Source organism: Camellia sinensis, chromosome 13 (assembly GCF_055761805.1).
Source record: "Camellia sinensis isolate YWXY chromosome 13, ASM5576180v1, whole genome shotgun sequence".
In the NCBI taxonomy this organism is placed as follows: domain Eukaryota; kingdom Viridiplantae; phylum Streptophyta; class Magnoliopsida; order Ericales; family Theaceae; genus Camellia; species Camellia sinensis.
The window spans coordinates 73,616,887-73,633,150 of NC_138973.1; the positions used below are offsets into that span (position 1 = coordinate 73,616,887).

Sequence of the window (16,264 nt, forward strand, 5' to 3'; positions counted from 1 at the left end):
CGAAGTATGTATAATCCGTTCCGATTGCCCATCAGTTTGTGGATGGAACGCGGTGCTAAGTCTCAATTTCGTTTCCATTGCTCTCTGTAGGCTTCTCCAAATTCTAGACACAAATTTCGGATCTCTATCCGACATAATAGACACTAGTACTCCCTGTAAACAAACAATTTCACAATATAAATTGCAGCAAATGTATATGCATCATAAGTGGTTCAAACAAGAAGAAAATGTGCAGATTTAGTCAGTCTATCAACTATAACCCAAATAGAATTCATACCTCTCGGAGTTCGAGGTAGTCCGATAATAAAGTCCATGGTTATGTGTTCCCATTTCCATTCCGGAATGGGGAGAGGTTGAAGTAGACCTGTTGGCACTACAACAAAAAAGGATTTTTATGGTGCACATTGCACGTCGTAAAAACCCTTCTACGACGTGCAACGTAATGTCATATTATGACCAGTCATGAAAAGTCATTCACTTTCAACGGCATGCCATAGTACACCGTTAAAAACTATTTAACAGCAGATTTTGTGCGTCATTTTTACTTTTTCTACGACTACTTTTACACGTCGTTAATTAAAGGGACAAACCACGACGTTCTAGTCGTTGAATATTTAATACAATGACCTATTTTGCTTGCCGTAGATAGCTCAAGTTTCACAGCATTTTTTGCATGTTGTAGAATATTTATATTTTAAAAATAAAATAAAAAATCAGCAGGTTTTATTTCACCTGTACAATATAAGAAAACATTACAAACAAGCTTTACAAATATATATATATATATATATATATCAATCAATCTCCAAAATATTGTTTCAAACATCCAAAAAATAAAAAATAAAAAATCCATAAGTTCTGAATATCCAAAACTTATCTATGTAATCCAAGACATACAATCCTCCCATTTCCACCTTTCCCTATTCTAATTCATTTGTACAAAAGGAACTAAAACTCTCCCAGTGTTTTTTTTTTTCCAAAGAAAACAAATGAACAATGTTATGGAGCTCACTAGTATCGGAATTTACCAGTGCAAGCAATCACATCACCAGCTCTTTTGATATGAGATATCGGAAAACAAAATTGTAAGGAATCCATTCGATGCTCTTCCACGACTTCCCAGCCTGATATTTCTTAATACTCTTTCTTACAGATTCAGGCACACACTGTTGGATCATCTCTAACAAACCAACTGGGCATAACCCTGAATCTTTAGCAGACTCCACGGTTTTTGGTAAACGAATTTTATGGTCTTATGCCAAAAGTATCCCAAATGTACTTTTCTTTTGCAACTTCCAGCTCTTGAAATACTCTCTTGGGTGTGTAAATACGAATCTGAACATGAACAAAAGATCACTATTTCAAAATGATAATAAGAACATAGTATAACTAGATGTTGTGTTCCCATATAAATAGCAATCTAATCTATCTGCATCACATATAAATGGAGTGCTACTAAAGTTCAAACACATGATTGGTTGTATGAAATTACTTCAAAATTCAGGAGGTTTTTTATTTTTTATTTTTTTTTATGGAAAATTTGGAAGGGGGATGTCTACAAAAAGATCCTCACATGTACCCATTAGATTTTATTTTATTTTTTAAATTCTCTTGATACATATTGTGTACACCACAAAGAGATGCCTCTATGAAAGATGTTCAACAATTACTTGTCTTAATTACTTGGAATCGGTTACATGGATCCATTTCCTTCAATTGGCTTTATTTAGTCATATCCTTAGTTAAATTAAGATAGTCATGCCCTTTCTTATCGCCTAAGCCTAAGTTCTTCACCTTCCTCTATTTCTTTTATCACTGTCTACGTGTATCAAAACGCTCCTTTTCTCAAGCACATTAATTGGCCCACGATACATAAAATCATATCATATCAAATGATTTTTGCTCATCCTACCTTCAATTGGTGCCATTCCTAACTTCTTCCTAACAGAATCATTTCTTGTCACACCACTCATCCATCCCAACATTCTCATTTCAACTTATTTCGTTTACTAAACATGTTATTTCTTACTGCCAATATTCAATACAATAGACATCACAACAAGCCTAGTAACAGTCCCACAAAACTGTCCCTTCAATCTAATAGAAATCTTAATATTGTATAACACTCTTGACCTAATGTAGTAAAAGCTTTTACTTCTTATATAGAAATGATATGAGAAGTAAAAGCTTAACTTCAAAGACTATAACAAAATGAACACCAAGGACTTCAAGAAAGGAAAAAAGCTTCAAAACAAAACCCATAGCAAGGGATATACCTGCCCAGGACGAGACATGCAGCATCCAAGGATAGAATTCTGTATTGTATCTGTACTTACCACATGACCTCTAACATTGTAGGCAACTTGGATTAAATAAAATTGTAAGAAAATGAAATCCAAACTGAAATTTCGTACAAGCGAAACCAACAAGACTTTTATGTTGTTATGTGGAATCCCATAAGCCAAAAATGCCTGTTTAGAAAGCTGAATTCATTATATCATGGATAAAGTAGAGAAGAACTGTACATAGTAGATTATATTGTAAAATTTGTATTTCAATTGATGAGATTCAATACATGCATCACCAACGCATTGTGAATGTTGATCCAGAATGCTAGCTTCTCCTCATATTTCATCTTCTTGGGATCTACTTATTCTAATCGACCAATAAGTGACCTATGATATATGTGATACCCCTGTTCCGTAATATGTTAATCGGTCCTTAATGTCAGTATGATTATGTGTTTAATATGATTTTGTGTACCATTATGTGAAAACATGTGGTTTTGAATTTCTATCTGCTCATCGTAGGAATATCTGTTTGATTTCTCCGCTTTGGAGATTAAATTGAGGGCCTTATCGGCCACAGAACCTGAAATTGATTACGCCATTGTGATTAGTGTAATTTTTAGAACCTACGGTGGAATTTAATTGGAAATTGATTCGGGTCAGATTAAATTGATTAAATTAGCGAGTTAGTGCTCTATTATTTGATATTAAGTAATATTACAAGAAGAGGGGCCTTTAGCATGAGCACTACACACCCAATTTCTCTCCCTTGGCTTTATTTGGCTGATCATAAACACTAAGAAGAGGGGAGAGTCGGCTAGGGGGAGAGAGGGTGAAGAAAAATTGAAGTTTGGCCTCAAAGCTTGGTGATCTTGAAGGCACACTCAAGAATCAACCATAGATTGTGGAGATTAAAGCTCCTTGGTGAGTAATCTTGTAAATTTAGAGTTGATTGATGATCAAGAACATGAATTTAATTGAGTATGATGAGCATCTCCCACATGCATGTACAAATCATGGGAGTGTAAGTCTTGAATGTTTGAATTTGAGCATGTTGGTGATGAGTTTGACATATTTTGGGACATGTATGTAGATAATGCAAGAAATTGAGCTTCCTAATGTTGTAATCTTGTATTAGTACCATGTTAGTATGTGTATATGTGAAATTTGAGCCTTAGCATGCATGAAATGTGGTTGGAATGTCGAATTTGAGCTCAAGAACACAATCTGGAAAACCCAGAATTTTGATGTTCGCTCGAGCGGGGTAATGGCCGCTCGAGCAGGAAAAACGTGCTCTCAATACTTTTTGCAGACTTGGTGTCTGCTCGAGCGGGTGAATTCACGCTCGAGCGGGGTAGCTACTTAGACAGGCATTCCGCTCGAGCGCCCTATTCCACGCTCGAGCGGGGACCCTGTTTTCTGAAATTTTGAAAATGTATTATGTGTTCTGTTTTTTCGTTCCCTTTCACTTGTAAGCACTCTTAGGCATACATTGAGCATTGTAATTGAGTTAAAGAGATAAGAATGAAGCCTAAAGAGGAAAATGTGAATTTAGAACGGATTGAATTATTTGTGACCCATACGTGTTATGTGATGTGTAGGGTCAAGCTCCAGGGCAAATCCACAAGCCGATCACTATGAGTAATATCTAAAATACATATTGTTGTCCAATTGCTTACTTCTGTGTAAGTTTTGTAAAGTTCATTAATATTGAATGGTGGACAAGTTTGATAGGAAAGGCCTATGAGCCAGTTTGATATGAAAGGCCTACGAGCCAGTTTGATACGAAAGACCTACGAGCTAGTTTGATATGAAAGGCCTACGAGCCAGTTTGATAAGAAAGGCCTATGAGCCAGTTTGATATGTGATATGAAAGGTCTATGAGCTAGTTTGATATGAAAGGCCTATGAGCCAGTTTGATAAGAAAGGCCTATGAGCCAGTTTGAAAGGCCTATGAGCCAGTTTGATAAGAAAGGCCTATGAGCCAGTTTCATATGAAAGGCCTATGAGCCAGTTTGATAAGAAAGGACTATGAGCCAGTTTGATATGAAAGGCCAATGAGCCAGTATGATATGAAAGGCCTATGAGCCAGTTTGATACGAAAGTGTATATAGGCCAAAGGCCGTTTGACACGAAGGTGTATATGGGCTGAAGGCCATTTGGTAATAAACGTGGGCCGAAGGCCGTTTGACATAAACGTTGGCCGAAGGCCGTTTGATATAAATGTGGGTCGAAGGCCGATTGACATAAACGATTGGGCCGAAGGCCGATGGGCATGAATGAATTGGGCCTGAGGCCGTATGATGTGTTTGGAACCTCAGTTACTTAACTTACATGTATGTATGTATATATGTATTAGTTAGAAATGCAAATTGGACCCAAGGCCGTTTGATGTATATTGTTCCAATGTATGTTCTTTATTTGATATTATTCACTGGGCTATCGCTCACGCTCATTCATGTGTTTGTAGGTGAGCCGAGAGAAGTCCAAACCCAGCCTCAGTGAAATCTGTGTGGAACAACAAAGGTTTTTGAGAGTCAGCCCTTGCGTCTCACGCACGAGACTTGCCTTCGCCTTTATGTCATTTTGTTCTATGTTGTCATGTTGGCGAAGTTTTTGAGTACATCTGTATATAGTTTTGTTTGGTTGACTCAGTTTTGAATGATCCTGTCTGTGCAGAACTTTATGTTGCTATACTTTCTGCTGTGAGTTAGTAACATATGTATGTCTGGAATGTTATGATGTGCATATAAGCACGGCTCTATGGACAAAGTTTTTAATTTGCTTCCGTTTGGACCCTTTTACTCTGATGAGTTTTGTCTTATTTGGTTTGAGACCGTAGGTAATCTCGTGATTACTGGCCGGTTATGGCCTTAACCCATAGGGACGGGTTCGGGTCATGACAGAGTGGTATCAGAGCACGAGTTAATAACTCACAAACTTGTCCAAAAAGAGCAATAAGCGTCTAGATAAGATCTAGGATGTATTCATGTGATAAGTATGAACTTGAGAGCATCAAGAATACGCTTAAATGTTTAAATGTGAACTGTTCTATGTTATAAGTTTGCGATTTGCTTGCATTGCAAATTATTTGAAAAAGGTATGCCCTCTAGTACATGCATACCTGTGAACCTTTTGTATAATATATAATGCAAGTTTAATCAAATGTTGAGAACATGTGATCATATGAGATATGAATTGTTACACTAATGTGTACAACAAGTTCGTTTTGTTATAATGCACATACATGAACATGATTCGAGTATATAATTACTTAGTAAATGTTCAGCATGCGATATTTGATAAGTATGCAATTATCTGTTACGTATGTGATTAATTACGTACGATATGTGAAATGAGAATATAACAATGTGTCTATGTGCGAATGTACCCATGTGTATTTGTGTTTATTTTCGTATTGGGCATCCCAGTATTTGGCAAGGTTTGATAAGAATTTGTGTAGAGTATGGGTAAATTAAGGGCGTACGGGTTGGAAGGTTCTTCCACAGCTCGACTTGATAGTCCGGAAAGAGTAGTACAAGAAATGGCAGAGATCCTAAGACAACAGCGTCAGTTGCCGCTACGGCAAGAACCTTTGCCACCACCAGTGTAAGAAACACCGAGGAGTTTGTTATCAGTTTTCTGGGGCTCGTTATAGATGTGGTAAAATGGACCATACGGTAAGGAATTGTCCTCGAATTGAACAAATGTGAGTAAATCTTCTGCCTCAGTTGAATTCGTACCAATGGTGGGAATTGCTAATCAAGATAGAGTAATTGCACTCGTCCCAGAAAGCACTCAGAATACTGCAACCGTTATCCCAGGTATCTATACTGTTTATAAACGAATGCCTATGTGTTGATTGATTCTGAATTAGTACGTTTGTACATCTTCGCTTGGGACAATATTTGATTCGGATCGGCATATTTTTCCATATCTGCTGCATGTGTATCTAGATTGGTTAGACCCATATGATCGAGACTGTATTCATTGGAGGTATATGCCCCGTTTGGGAAATTCGTGAAATACGTTTTGGGATATTGATTAACTCTGCACATGTACATGTATATCTACACCTATGCTTAGGGTGATTTATTATGTTACTGTCTTCAATGACTAAACCACTGGAATTATGACTCTGTGATTGTGTGACCGAGTTGAGCACCCCAAATGATGAATTCTATGATTGTGAGACCATACACTTTGATTGGTAGGAAATTGACTGGATTATGTGACTATACTGGGCTCGACTCATAAACCTATGTTTTGTGATTAATTTGGAACTTTTGCGTAACAGACCCTATCTTATGGACAACTGATGAACTTTGTTTAATGTGTTACTGTGCACCATGTGCTTGCATATAAGACCTATTTGGGAGCTGCTATATCGATTATGATACATACCTCCTAATATGAACAACTGCGTGCATATGCAACTACACCTGAACTTATGTGGACAATGCCATATTGTGCATGACTTGAAATACTTTGATATGAACAGTTGAGAGGAATGATTTTGATATGACCTTGAGAATTGGTAAACTTAGGACAGTTGTGAAACTATCAGCCATGTGCCTAAGCAAACGAAGTGAGCCTTACAGAATCGAATGTACCTCATTTGAGAAAACTTTTATCTGATTCGATTCGATGGAACCTTTGTTTGAAATCTGACAAGACCCTTGCTTGGATCGACCGATAAGACCCTCTATCTAATTCGATTTTGTTAAAAGGGGATTAAGAATTGTTTATGAATAAATAGCCAGATTATTCTCGGCAGAAAAACTGATAGACCCAAAACTTGAATCCGTTTGGAATACTTGACTTAGTTGAAAGAACTTTTGCGGGCTGTCAACAGATTGATCTAACTATGAACACCGTTGAGAACCAACCCCCGACTATTAAGGGCATATGTATTAAAATGAACCGAATTGTGCAAACCCCGTGATTGGGTGTCGCAAGGAGTATTGTCTCATCTTTGTTTGTTTGACGCTATGGGAACCGATGACGGCAGATTGATTTGATCATAAGCAGTACTGCACATTTGTCTTTGACCGATCAGAATATGTTTTGTAAGGGAGAGTGGTTGCTTCAGTGTATTAGATTTTGGGAAATCAGGTTAAAGTGGATAGTATTATGTTTGTTTTGATGACGTTCTTGGAGCGTCCTTTCGTGCTAGGGGACGTTAAGCCTATGTAGCACCTTTGGTTAGGATATCTTTTGCCACCGACGGTTTCGTACGGGTGGGTTTGTCTAATTGATCTCGGGTCGGCCACCGACGGTCATGAACGGGTGTGCTTTGGTTCCGAGACGATTATTCCTTTGTTTTGTCCGGAATGTCATCCCTTGGTATTATGTAGGTGTTATTAACATCCAAAAAGCTTTGAAAAACCCTGATTGTCCGGAAATGTGCGAATTCAGTACGCCTTGTGAATAACTGCTCAGTGCCATTATATTCTGTGATTGGGGCTCTGAGGATGTGTAAATTATGTCTAACATGTGACTGACTATTTTGATATTAACTTTGACATCATGGGGATTAATATATGAATTGCCTTCTGCTTTGGCGACTATGAAATAGTGTGGAAAGACTCGATGGAGCGGGGAATTGAATATTGAACTGAATTGTAGACCGTAACCTGTTGAATGAATTGAGAACGCGTGTATTGTGTTAGAAATTGACTGCTTCGATGTTATTATATCTTACAATCAATATTATGGGGATACACAGACTATGTGCGTTGTATGGGTAATTGCTTCGATACTACCTTTGTTGATTCGAGCATTAGTATCTGGATCCACCTTATATTCCTGTAGACTTTTGATTGATTTTGGATAACTGTGATAAGTCACTGAGCTAAATACCGAATTGGATTGTGGATTATGGGATTGTTAGAGAATGAATCGAATTTTTGTGACAAGGAAATAGACCAACCTTCTATGGTAAAGTTAGTTGGCATTTGAAACATCTAATGTTGGCGACCTATTGTGAAGAAGGAAATTGTTGAATTTGTGTCTAAATGTTTTCAGTGCCAACAAGTCAAAGTTGAATAACAGATATTGACGGAACTACTTCGACCTCTCTCCATTTCGGAATGGAAATAGAAATATGTGACTACAAATTCTATTGTGGGGGCCGCCTTGGACACCCAAGGTATAAGTCCCGTTTGGGTTATTGTATGTAGGATCACTAAGTTTGCTCATTTCCTATCTGTGGAGTTTTTGTATGATGCTTATGGACTAGCCACTGTTTACATCGATAAGTCTGCTTGTTTGCATGGAATCCTAGTATCTATTGTTTTGGACAGGGATCCTAAAATGTGTTTGAATTCTGGCAAGCCTTCGAGAGGCAAGGAGGAACTGAATTGTGGATCAGCGTTGCTTTTCATCCGTAAATTGAGGTATGATCAGAAAGAAATTTTGAGATTTTGGGAGAAATGCTCCGAATACATGCTTTAGATCTTTGGGGAAGTCAGAAAAAAAAATCTGCCCATCGTTGGCAGACTCTGCTTACAACAACAACTTACGCTCTAGTTTCAGTATGGCATTATATAAAGCCTTGTATGGCGAAAAAGGTGAGTCTCTGACTGGTTGAGGATGGGGTGTTGCTTGATTTAGAGACTGAGCAAATGACTATCGGAAGAATTGAGACCATTGAATGAAAGGTATTCCCAATTGCTTTTGACTAAAGGTAAAATAAGTTTGGAGGACCAAACTTCCTAAAGGGGGGAAGACTGTGATACCCCTATTCCGTAATATGTTAATCGGTCCTTAATGTGAGTACGATTATGTGTTTAATATGATTTTGTGTACCATTATGTGAAAACATGTGGTTTTGAATTTCTATCTGTTTACCGTAGGAATATTTGTTTGACTTCTCCGCTTTGGAGATTAAATTGAGGGCCTTATCGGCCACAGAACCTGAAATTGATTACGCCATTGTGATTAGTGTAATTTTTAGAACCTACAGTGGAATGTAATTGGAAATTGATTCGGGTCAGATTAAATTGATTAAATTAGCGAGTTAGTGCTCTATTATTTGATATTAAATAATATTACAAGAAGAGGGGCCTTTAGCATGAGCACTACACACCCAATTTCTCTCCCTTGGCTTTATTTGGCTGATCATAAACACTAAGAAGAGGGGAGAGTCGGCTAGGGGGAGAGAGGGTGAAGAAAAATTGAAGTTTGGCCTCAAAGCTTGGTGATCTTGAAGGCACACTCAAGAATCAACCATAGATTGTGGAGATTAAAGCTCCTTGGTGAGTAATCTTGTAAATTTAGAGTTGATTGATGATCAAGAACATGAATTTAATTGAGTATGATGAGCATCTCCCACATGCATGTACAAATCATGGGAGTGTAAGTCTTGAATGTTTGAATTTGAGCATGTTGGTGATGAGTTTGACATATTTTGGGACATGCATGTAGATAATGCAAGAAATTGAGCTTCCTAATGTTGTAATCTTGTATTGGTACCATGTTAGTATGTGTACATGTGAAATTTGAGCCTTAGCATGCATGAAATGTGGTTGGAATGTCGAATTTGAGCTTAAGAACACAATCTGGAAAACCCAGAATTTTGATGTCCGCTCGAGCGGGGTAATGGCCGCTCGAGCGGGAAAAATGTGCTCTCAATACTTTTTGCAAACTTGGTGTCCGCTCGAGCGGGTGAGTTCACGCTCGAGCGGGGTAGCTACTTAGACAGCCATTCCGCTCGAGCGCCCTATTCCATGCTCAAGCTTATTTTTCATGCAACCAGTACTTTTGCAGGCCTTAATGGTCCGCTCGAGCTGGGAAGTCCACGCTCGAGCGGGGACCCTATTTTCTGAAATTTTGAAAATGCATTATGTGTTCTGTTTTTCCGTTCCCTTTCACTTGTAAGCACTCTTAGACATACATTGAGCATTGTAATTGAGTTAAAGAGATAAGAATGAAGCCTAAAGAGGAAAATGTGAATTTAGAACGGATTGAATTATTTGTGACCCATACGTGTTATATGATGTGTAGGGTCAAGCTCTAGGGCAAATCCACAAGCCGATCACTGTAAGTAATATTTGAAATACATATTGTTGTCCAATTGCTTACTTCTGTGTAAGTTTTGTAAAGTTCATTAATATTGAATGGTGGACAAGTTTGATAAGAAAGGCCTATGAGCCAGTTTGATATGAAAGGCCTAAGAGCCAGTTTGATATGAAAGGCCTATGAGCCAGTTTGAGATAAAAGGCCTATGAGCCAGTTTGATATGAAAGGCCTATGAGCTAGTTTGATATGAAAGGCCTATGAGCCAGTTTGATATGAAAGGCCTATGAGCCAGTTTGATAAGAAAGGCCTATGAGCCAGTTTGATATGTGATATGAAAGGTCTATGAGCCAGTTTGATATGAAAGGCCTATCAGCCAGTTTGATAAGAAAGGCCTATGAGCCAGTTTGATATGAAAGGCCTATGAGCCAATCTGATATGAAAGGCCTATGAGCCAATTTGACACGAAAGTGTATATGGGCCGAAGGCCGTTTGACACGAAGGTGTATATGGGCCGAAGTCCGTTTGGTAATAAATGTGGGCCGAAGGCCGTTTGACATAAACGTGGGCCGAAGGCCGTTTGATATAAATGTGGGCCGAAGGCCGATTGACATAAACGATTGGGCCGAAGGCCGATGGACATGAATGAATTGGGCCCGAGGCCGTATGATGTGTTTGGAACCTCAGTTACTTAACTTACATGTATGTATGTATGTATGTATTTGTTAGAAATGCAAATTGGGCTCAAGACCGTTTGATGTATATTGTTCCAATGTATGTTCTTTATTTGATATTATTCACTGGGCTATTGCTCACGCTCATTCATGTGTTTGTAGGTGAGCTGAGAGAAGTCCAAACCCAGCCTCAGTGAAATCTGTGTGGAACAACAAAGGTTTTTGAGAGTCAACCCTTGCGCCTCACGCACGAGACTTGCCTTCGCCTTTATGTCATTTTGTTCTATGTTGTCATGTTGGCGAAGTTTTTGAGTACATCTGTATATAGTTTTGTTTGGTTGACTCAGTTTTGAATGATCCTGTCTGTGCAGAACTTTATGTTGCTATACTTTCTGCTGTGAGTTATTAACATATGTATGTCTAGAATGTTATGATGTGCATATAAGCACGGCTCTATGGACAAAGTTTTTAATTTGCTTCCGTTTGGCCCGTTTTACTCTGATGAGTTTTGTCTTATTTGGTTTGAGGCCGCAGGTAATCTCATGATTACTGGTCGGTTATGGCCTTAACCTATAGGGGCGGGTTCGGGTCATGACAATATAACAACTCAATGAGAAAAATGAAACAAACCATAGATTCCAAGTTATCTTCAATATGCTAAGGATACACACCTCATGACTTTCTTGTGACTGTAAACTGTCAAAAAGTCTCACATAAAATTTTGTAACATGTCCTCAATGTCACCCAATTTCTGACTATCTCTGCATAAACATGGCACTTCAACCATTGTGCTATAAGGTCCACTAAACTCCTTTAGTCCTTACACGTGGAAAGGGTTATCTAGTCGAACATCAAAAGATGAATCTTCCCTGAACCCGGGACTCCACAGATCACATTGATCTTTTGTAGAAAATGCACTCATTGATGACAAAAATGGATTGGGAGATGAGAGACCCTGATTTGTCAATGGCGGATCTGCGAGGGGTATATCCCATGCCCTAATAGATTCAAACAAACACCCAACTAAAATAGAAAAACAACCAGTAAATAACTAAACAAGACTCAAAAGACACCAAAAGAAACTGTTGAAACATGACAAACAAAAAAGAACAAAAAACCAAACACTAAACTACTCACAGTCAAATATATCATGTACAACCCACATGTGAGAGTAAAACCCAATCAGAAAAAAAAAAAAAAAAAAACCAGAAACACCATAACCACAAAGATAGCAAGACAGCCACAGGCCAGCAACCTTTGAAGCATTAGCCTCAAGAAGCATCTGCAACTATGTCTAAACAGATCAGCTAGACTCAGCCCTCTTATCTACAGCAACACAAGCCACAACAACTCACAGAACAAGCATGACCATCCAGACAACCAACAAATTGAAGAAAAAACAATTCAACCACTGCCTTCAATGGAAAGAACAACGATCACCCAATTGCAGCAGCTAAACCAGTAGCAATCCAGAACTAAACCCAAGACTAAGGGCCTGCAAACTCTAATTCAGTTCTCCTAATAAACAGAGATAGTTGTAGCACTTGCATACAATATCAGCAGTAGCCAATGACAGTAACAACTAGTGACAGCACTAGCTACCACTGCCACCAGCACCTTTATATATGAAACTTAACTCACCTTTTTCTCCTCAGTCACTCAACCCACAATATCTCAGCCCTTATTAAAAGGATCTCAACATCACAACCTATTTAAGGGCTCACAATATCTCAACACTCAATCCCTAACATAGGACTAGCTTAGAACCTACATGAACAAACCATTAGAAAATCATTTAAGGGCTTACATCACTTAACCCTCAAAGCTTACTATAGCAGTCACTCACTATCTTTATGGCTCACATCACTCAACACACTTCCTGAAAGAGGCAAGTCACACATGCAAACAACTAACAAGAAAACTACAAACAAAAATTGGAACCAAATCCAAGAGAGAGCAGCAGTAAATCGGATTAACCTGCATACTCAACTATAAGGAAACCATTTGAGGGCTTACATCACACAACCCACAAAGCTCGCTATATCACTCACTCCCTATCTATAAGTCTTCCATCACTCAACACACTTCCCTAAATGAGGCCAGCCAACCTGCAACAATTAATTTACAAAAAATCCTAAGTTGAAAAAGGATAAAATCCTAGCCTGAGGAGCATCGCCAGGAGACTGTGGCTCATTATCACTTCCATATCGGTCAGCACAATCAACACCAGTGTCATCTATAAAGTTATCATCATCAAGGGTTCTAACACTATCTTGATCTTCCTAATCCATTAACAAGTAATGTCATTGGGTGAGCAAGTTATTCATCAAAAGGTAAAGTAAAAAAGAAAAGAAAAGAAAAAAAAAGAGTTTTGAAATCATACAAACCATAGGGGAAAAAGGTATCATATTTATGTTGATTATAAACACTTCATGCACATTAACCATGTATTCAACATAATCAATGTCCAAATAATCACCACAATCAATCGAATCAAAAATTAAAATGAGTTGCATTTTTGTAATTTACACTAACCAGAATGGAATCAGAGCAAGACAATATCACATTAAGTACTAAAAAAGAAACCTAAGCAAGCAAAATCACACAATTTTCAAACAAGTTAATATCAATTGTTACAAAGAACAAAACTTCAAGAAAAAAATGAAAAATGAAGTACCTTAGAATCACCTCTTGCAATAGTATCCCATATCTCCTTAACCTCTGCTTCACCATTTTGATCCCTCGACCGTTCACCTGAATCCCCTGCTTTCTTCAACTTCAATTTCGACCCATCTCTCCCCTTCGACTTCGACTTCAATTTCTTCTCCCTCTTCCTACTACTACCAATACCATCTTTCTCAAACTTCTTCCTCTTTCTATCCCTGGAATCATCGTACTCAGACTTTTTCCTCACAAAATCCCTCAATTCTTCCCTATCATCCTCTTTCCCAATTCCAAAATCAAGAGTGCCCTTTTCGGCCATCGTGTTCTTCTTGATGAGTCGCTTTCGAGGCTTCGACTTCACATTCAAATAGTTGTAAATTGGGGTCAGAGAAGGGTTTTGAGGGAAATCGAAGGGCCTGGTAGAGAGGATAAAGGTAGATGATTTAAGAAGGGTTTTGAGGAAAGATGAGAGAGAGAGAAAGAGGAAGGAGGGGACGATGGGTTTAGAGTTAGAGAGAGAGAAAGAGAAAGCCTTTTTTTCTTTCTCTTCAAATGGGAATTTTCTCTTAGATTAGGGCTCGAAAGGGTGAAGTGAAGTAGATAAATGCTGGGAAGATTGAGGGGTGAGGGACGAATTAGAGACAAGAAGGGTGAGGATGTAGATTGGTAATAGAGGAGCATCGGTGGTGAGAGTTTTATTCCATCAATTGCTTTCATTAATGTTGGGGTTGAAGATGTATATGTTCTTTTTCTAATATATATATACATATATTTTTTTGGTGAATTGGCGCTAGAAAATTTCATTTTGGCGCTTATTTTTTTGAACATACAATTCAGGACATGCATTGTGTGTCGTACAAAGGCAATACTTTTAATGGCAGGAGATTTGTACGTCATAAAAAGTGCAATACTTTTAACGGCGGGCGTTGTGTGCACTGTGAAAAGTGCAATACTTTTCATGGCTGGCATATGTGTGTCGTGTATAGTTGAGTATTAACGCATGCCATATGCATGTTATAGAAAGTTTTATCATTTACGGTAAACATTGCAAGTTGTAAAAAAATTATCGTTACTACCATTCACAGCCTACACAATAAACACGTCGTGGTTGGAAAAGTATTTACGACGTGCAAAAAAAGCAAGTCATAAAAGTGAGAAACTACGGCGTGCATTTATTGTATGTCGTTGATGTGGTGCCGTAAAAGTCAGTTTTGTTGTAGTACAGTTTCTGGTGTTCAGCTTTAACTTGCTAACACTGAAGACACTTGGACACATATTCTGCAATTTCCCGCTTCATATTTGGCCACCAATAGCTTTGTTTCAAATCCTGATACATCTTGTTGTTATCCAGATGCATCGCAAACATTGACTTGTGGGCTTTATCCATAATTCTCTTCTTTAAATCAGAGATGTTCAGAACATACAATCTGTTTTGGAATTTCAACACCTCATTCTCCACACTAAACCCCGATCTCGGATTTGATTCAAATTCATCAATTAGTTTCTTTAGGAATTTATCCTCCCTTTGTTTCTGTTTGATCTCATCAATAATTATCAGTTCAGTTAAAATGGCGGGTATCAATCCGCCCTATTCATGTAATACTACTTCAATCTCTGATCTCTCAAAGTGTTGCAAGATCTCATTTTGTTCAGTGAGCAGACAAGCCAAGTTCCCCGTTGACTTTCTGCTCAAAGCATCAGTTACGGTGTTGGCTTTACTTGAGTGATACTGAATCTGGAGATCATAATCTTTTATCAGTTCAAACCATCTTTTTTGTTGCATATTCAGTTCTTTTTGGCTAAATAAGTACTTTAGACTTTTGTGATCCGTATAAACTTCACATTTTGCTCCATATAGGTAATGCCGCCAAATTTTCAAAGCAAATACAACTGCGGCCAATTCTAGGTCATGTGTTGGGTAATTCTTCTTATGCGGCCTTAGTTGTCGAGAGGCATAGGCAATCACTCTTCCGTTCTATATTAATACACAACCCAAACCCTTGTGAGAAGCATCACTAAATATCACAAAATTTTCCGTACCTGATGGTAATGTCAAAACTGGTGCAATAATCAATCTCGTCTTCAATTCTTGGAATACAGACGCCCTTTCATCATTCCACTCAAATGGTTGCGATTTTCGAGTTTGTTGGGTAAGCGGCACAACTATTTTTTAAAAGTCTTTCACAAACCGTCTATAGTACCCAACTAAGCCCATGAAACTGTGGACTTCCGTTACATTCGTCGGTGTAGGCCAGTTCACAATTGCCTCTATCTTCTGTGGGTCTACAGAAATCCCATCTCTGTTGATGACATGCCCTAAGAAGACAACCTCATCTAACCAAAATTCAAATTTCTTCAGTTTAGCAAATAATTTATTTTCTCTAAGTGTTTGCAAGACAGTTCTCAGATGTTGTTCATGTTCAGTTCGACTTGTTGAATATATCAGAATATCATCAATAAAAACCACAACAAACTCATCAACGTAGGATTTAAAAATTCGATTCATAAGATCCATAAATGCTGCAGGTGCATTAGTCACTCCAAATGGCATTACAAGAAATTCGTAGTGACTATACCTTGTTCGAAATGCAGTCTTTTCAACATCCTCTGATTTTACCT

General features: G+C 38.1%; 1 protein-coding gene across 1 annotated transcript in view; it reads right to left on the reverse strand.

Moving 5' to 3' along the window:
• LOC114296855 (retrovirus-related Pol polyprotein from transposon RE1) overlaps positions 1–14,126 on the reverse strand; it is an 88,686-nt gene extending 74,560 nt beyond the window's left edge. The window contains exon 1 of the mRNA XM_028241190.2: positions 13,670–14,126. Within this exon, the coding sequence (XP_028096991.2) occupies positions 13,670–13,964 (295 nt within the window). The 5' untranslated portion in view covers positions 13,965–14,126. The remainder of the gene's footprint in view (positions 1–13,669) is intronic.
• Positions 14,127–16,264: the final 2,138 nt, after the last annotated feature.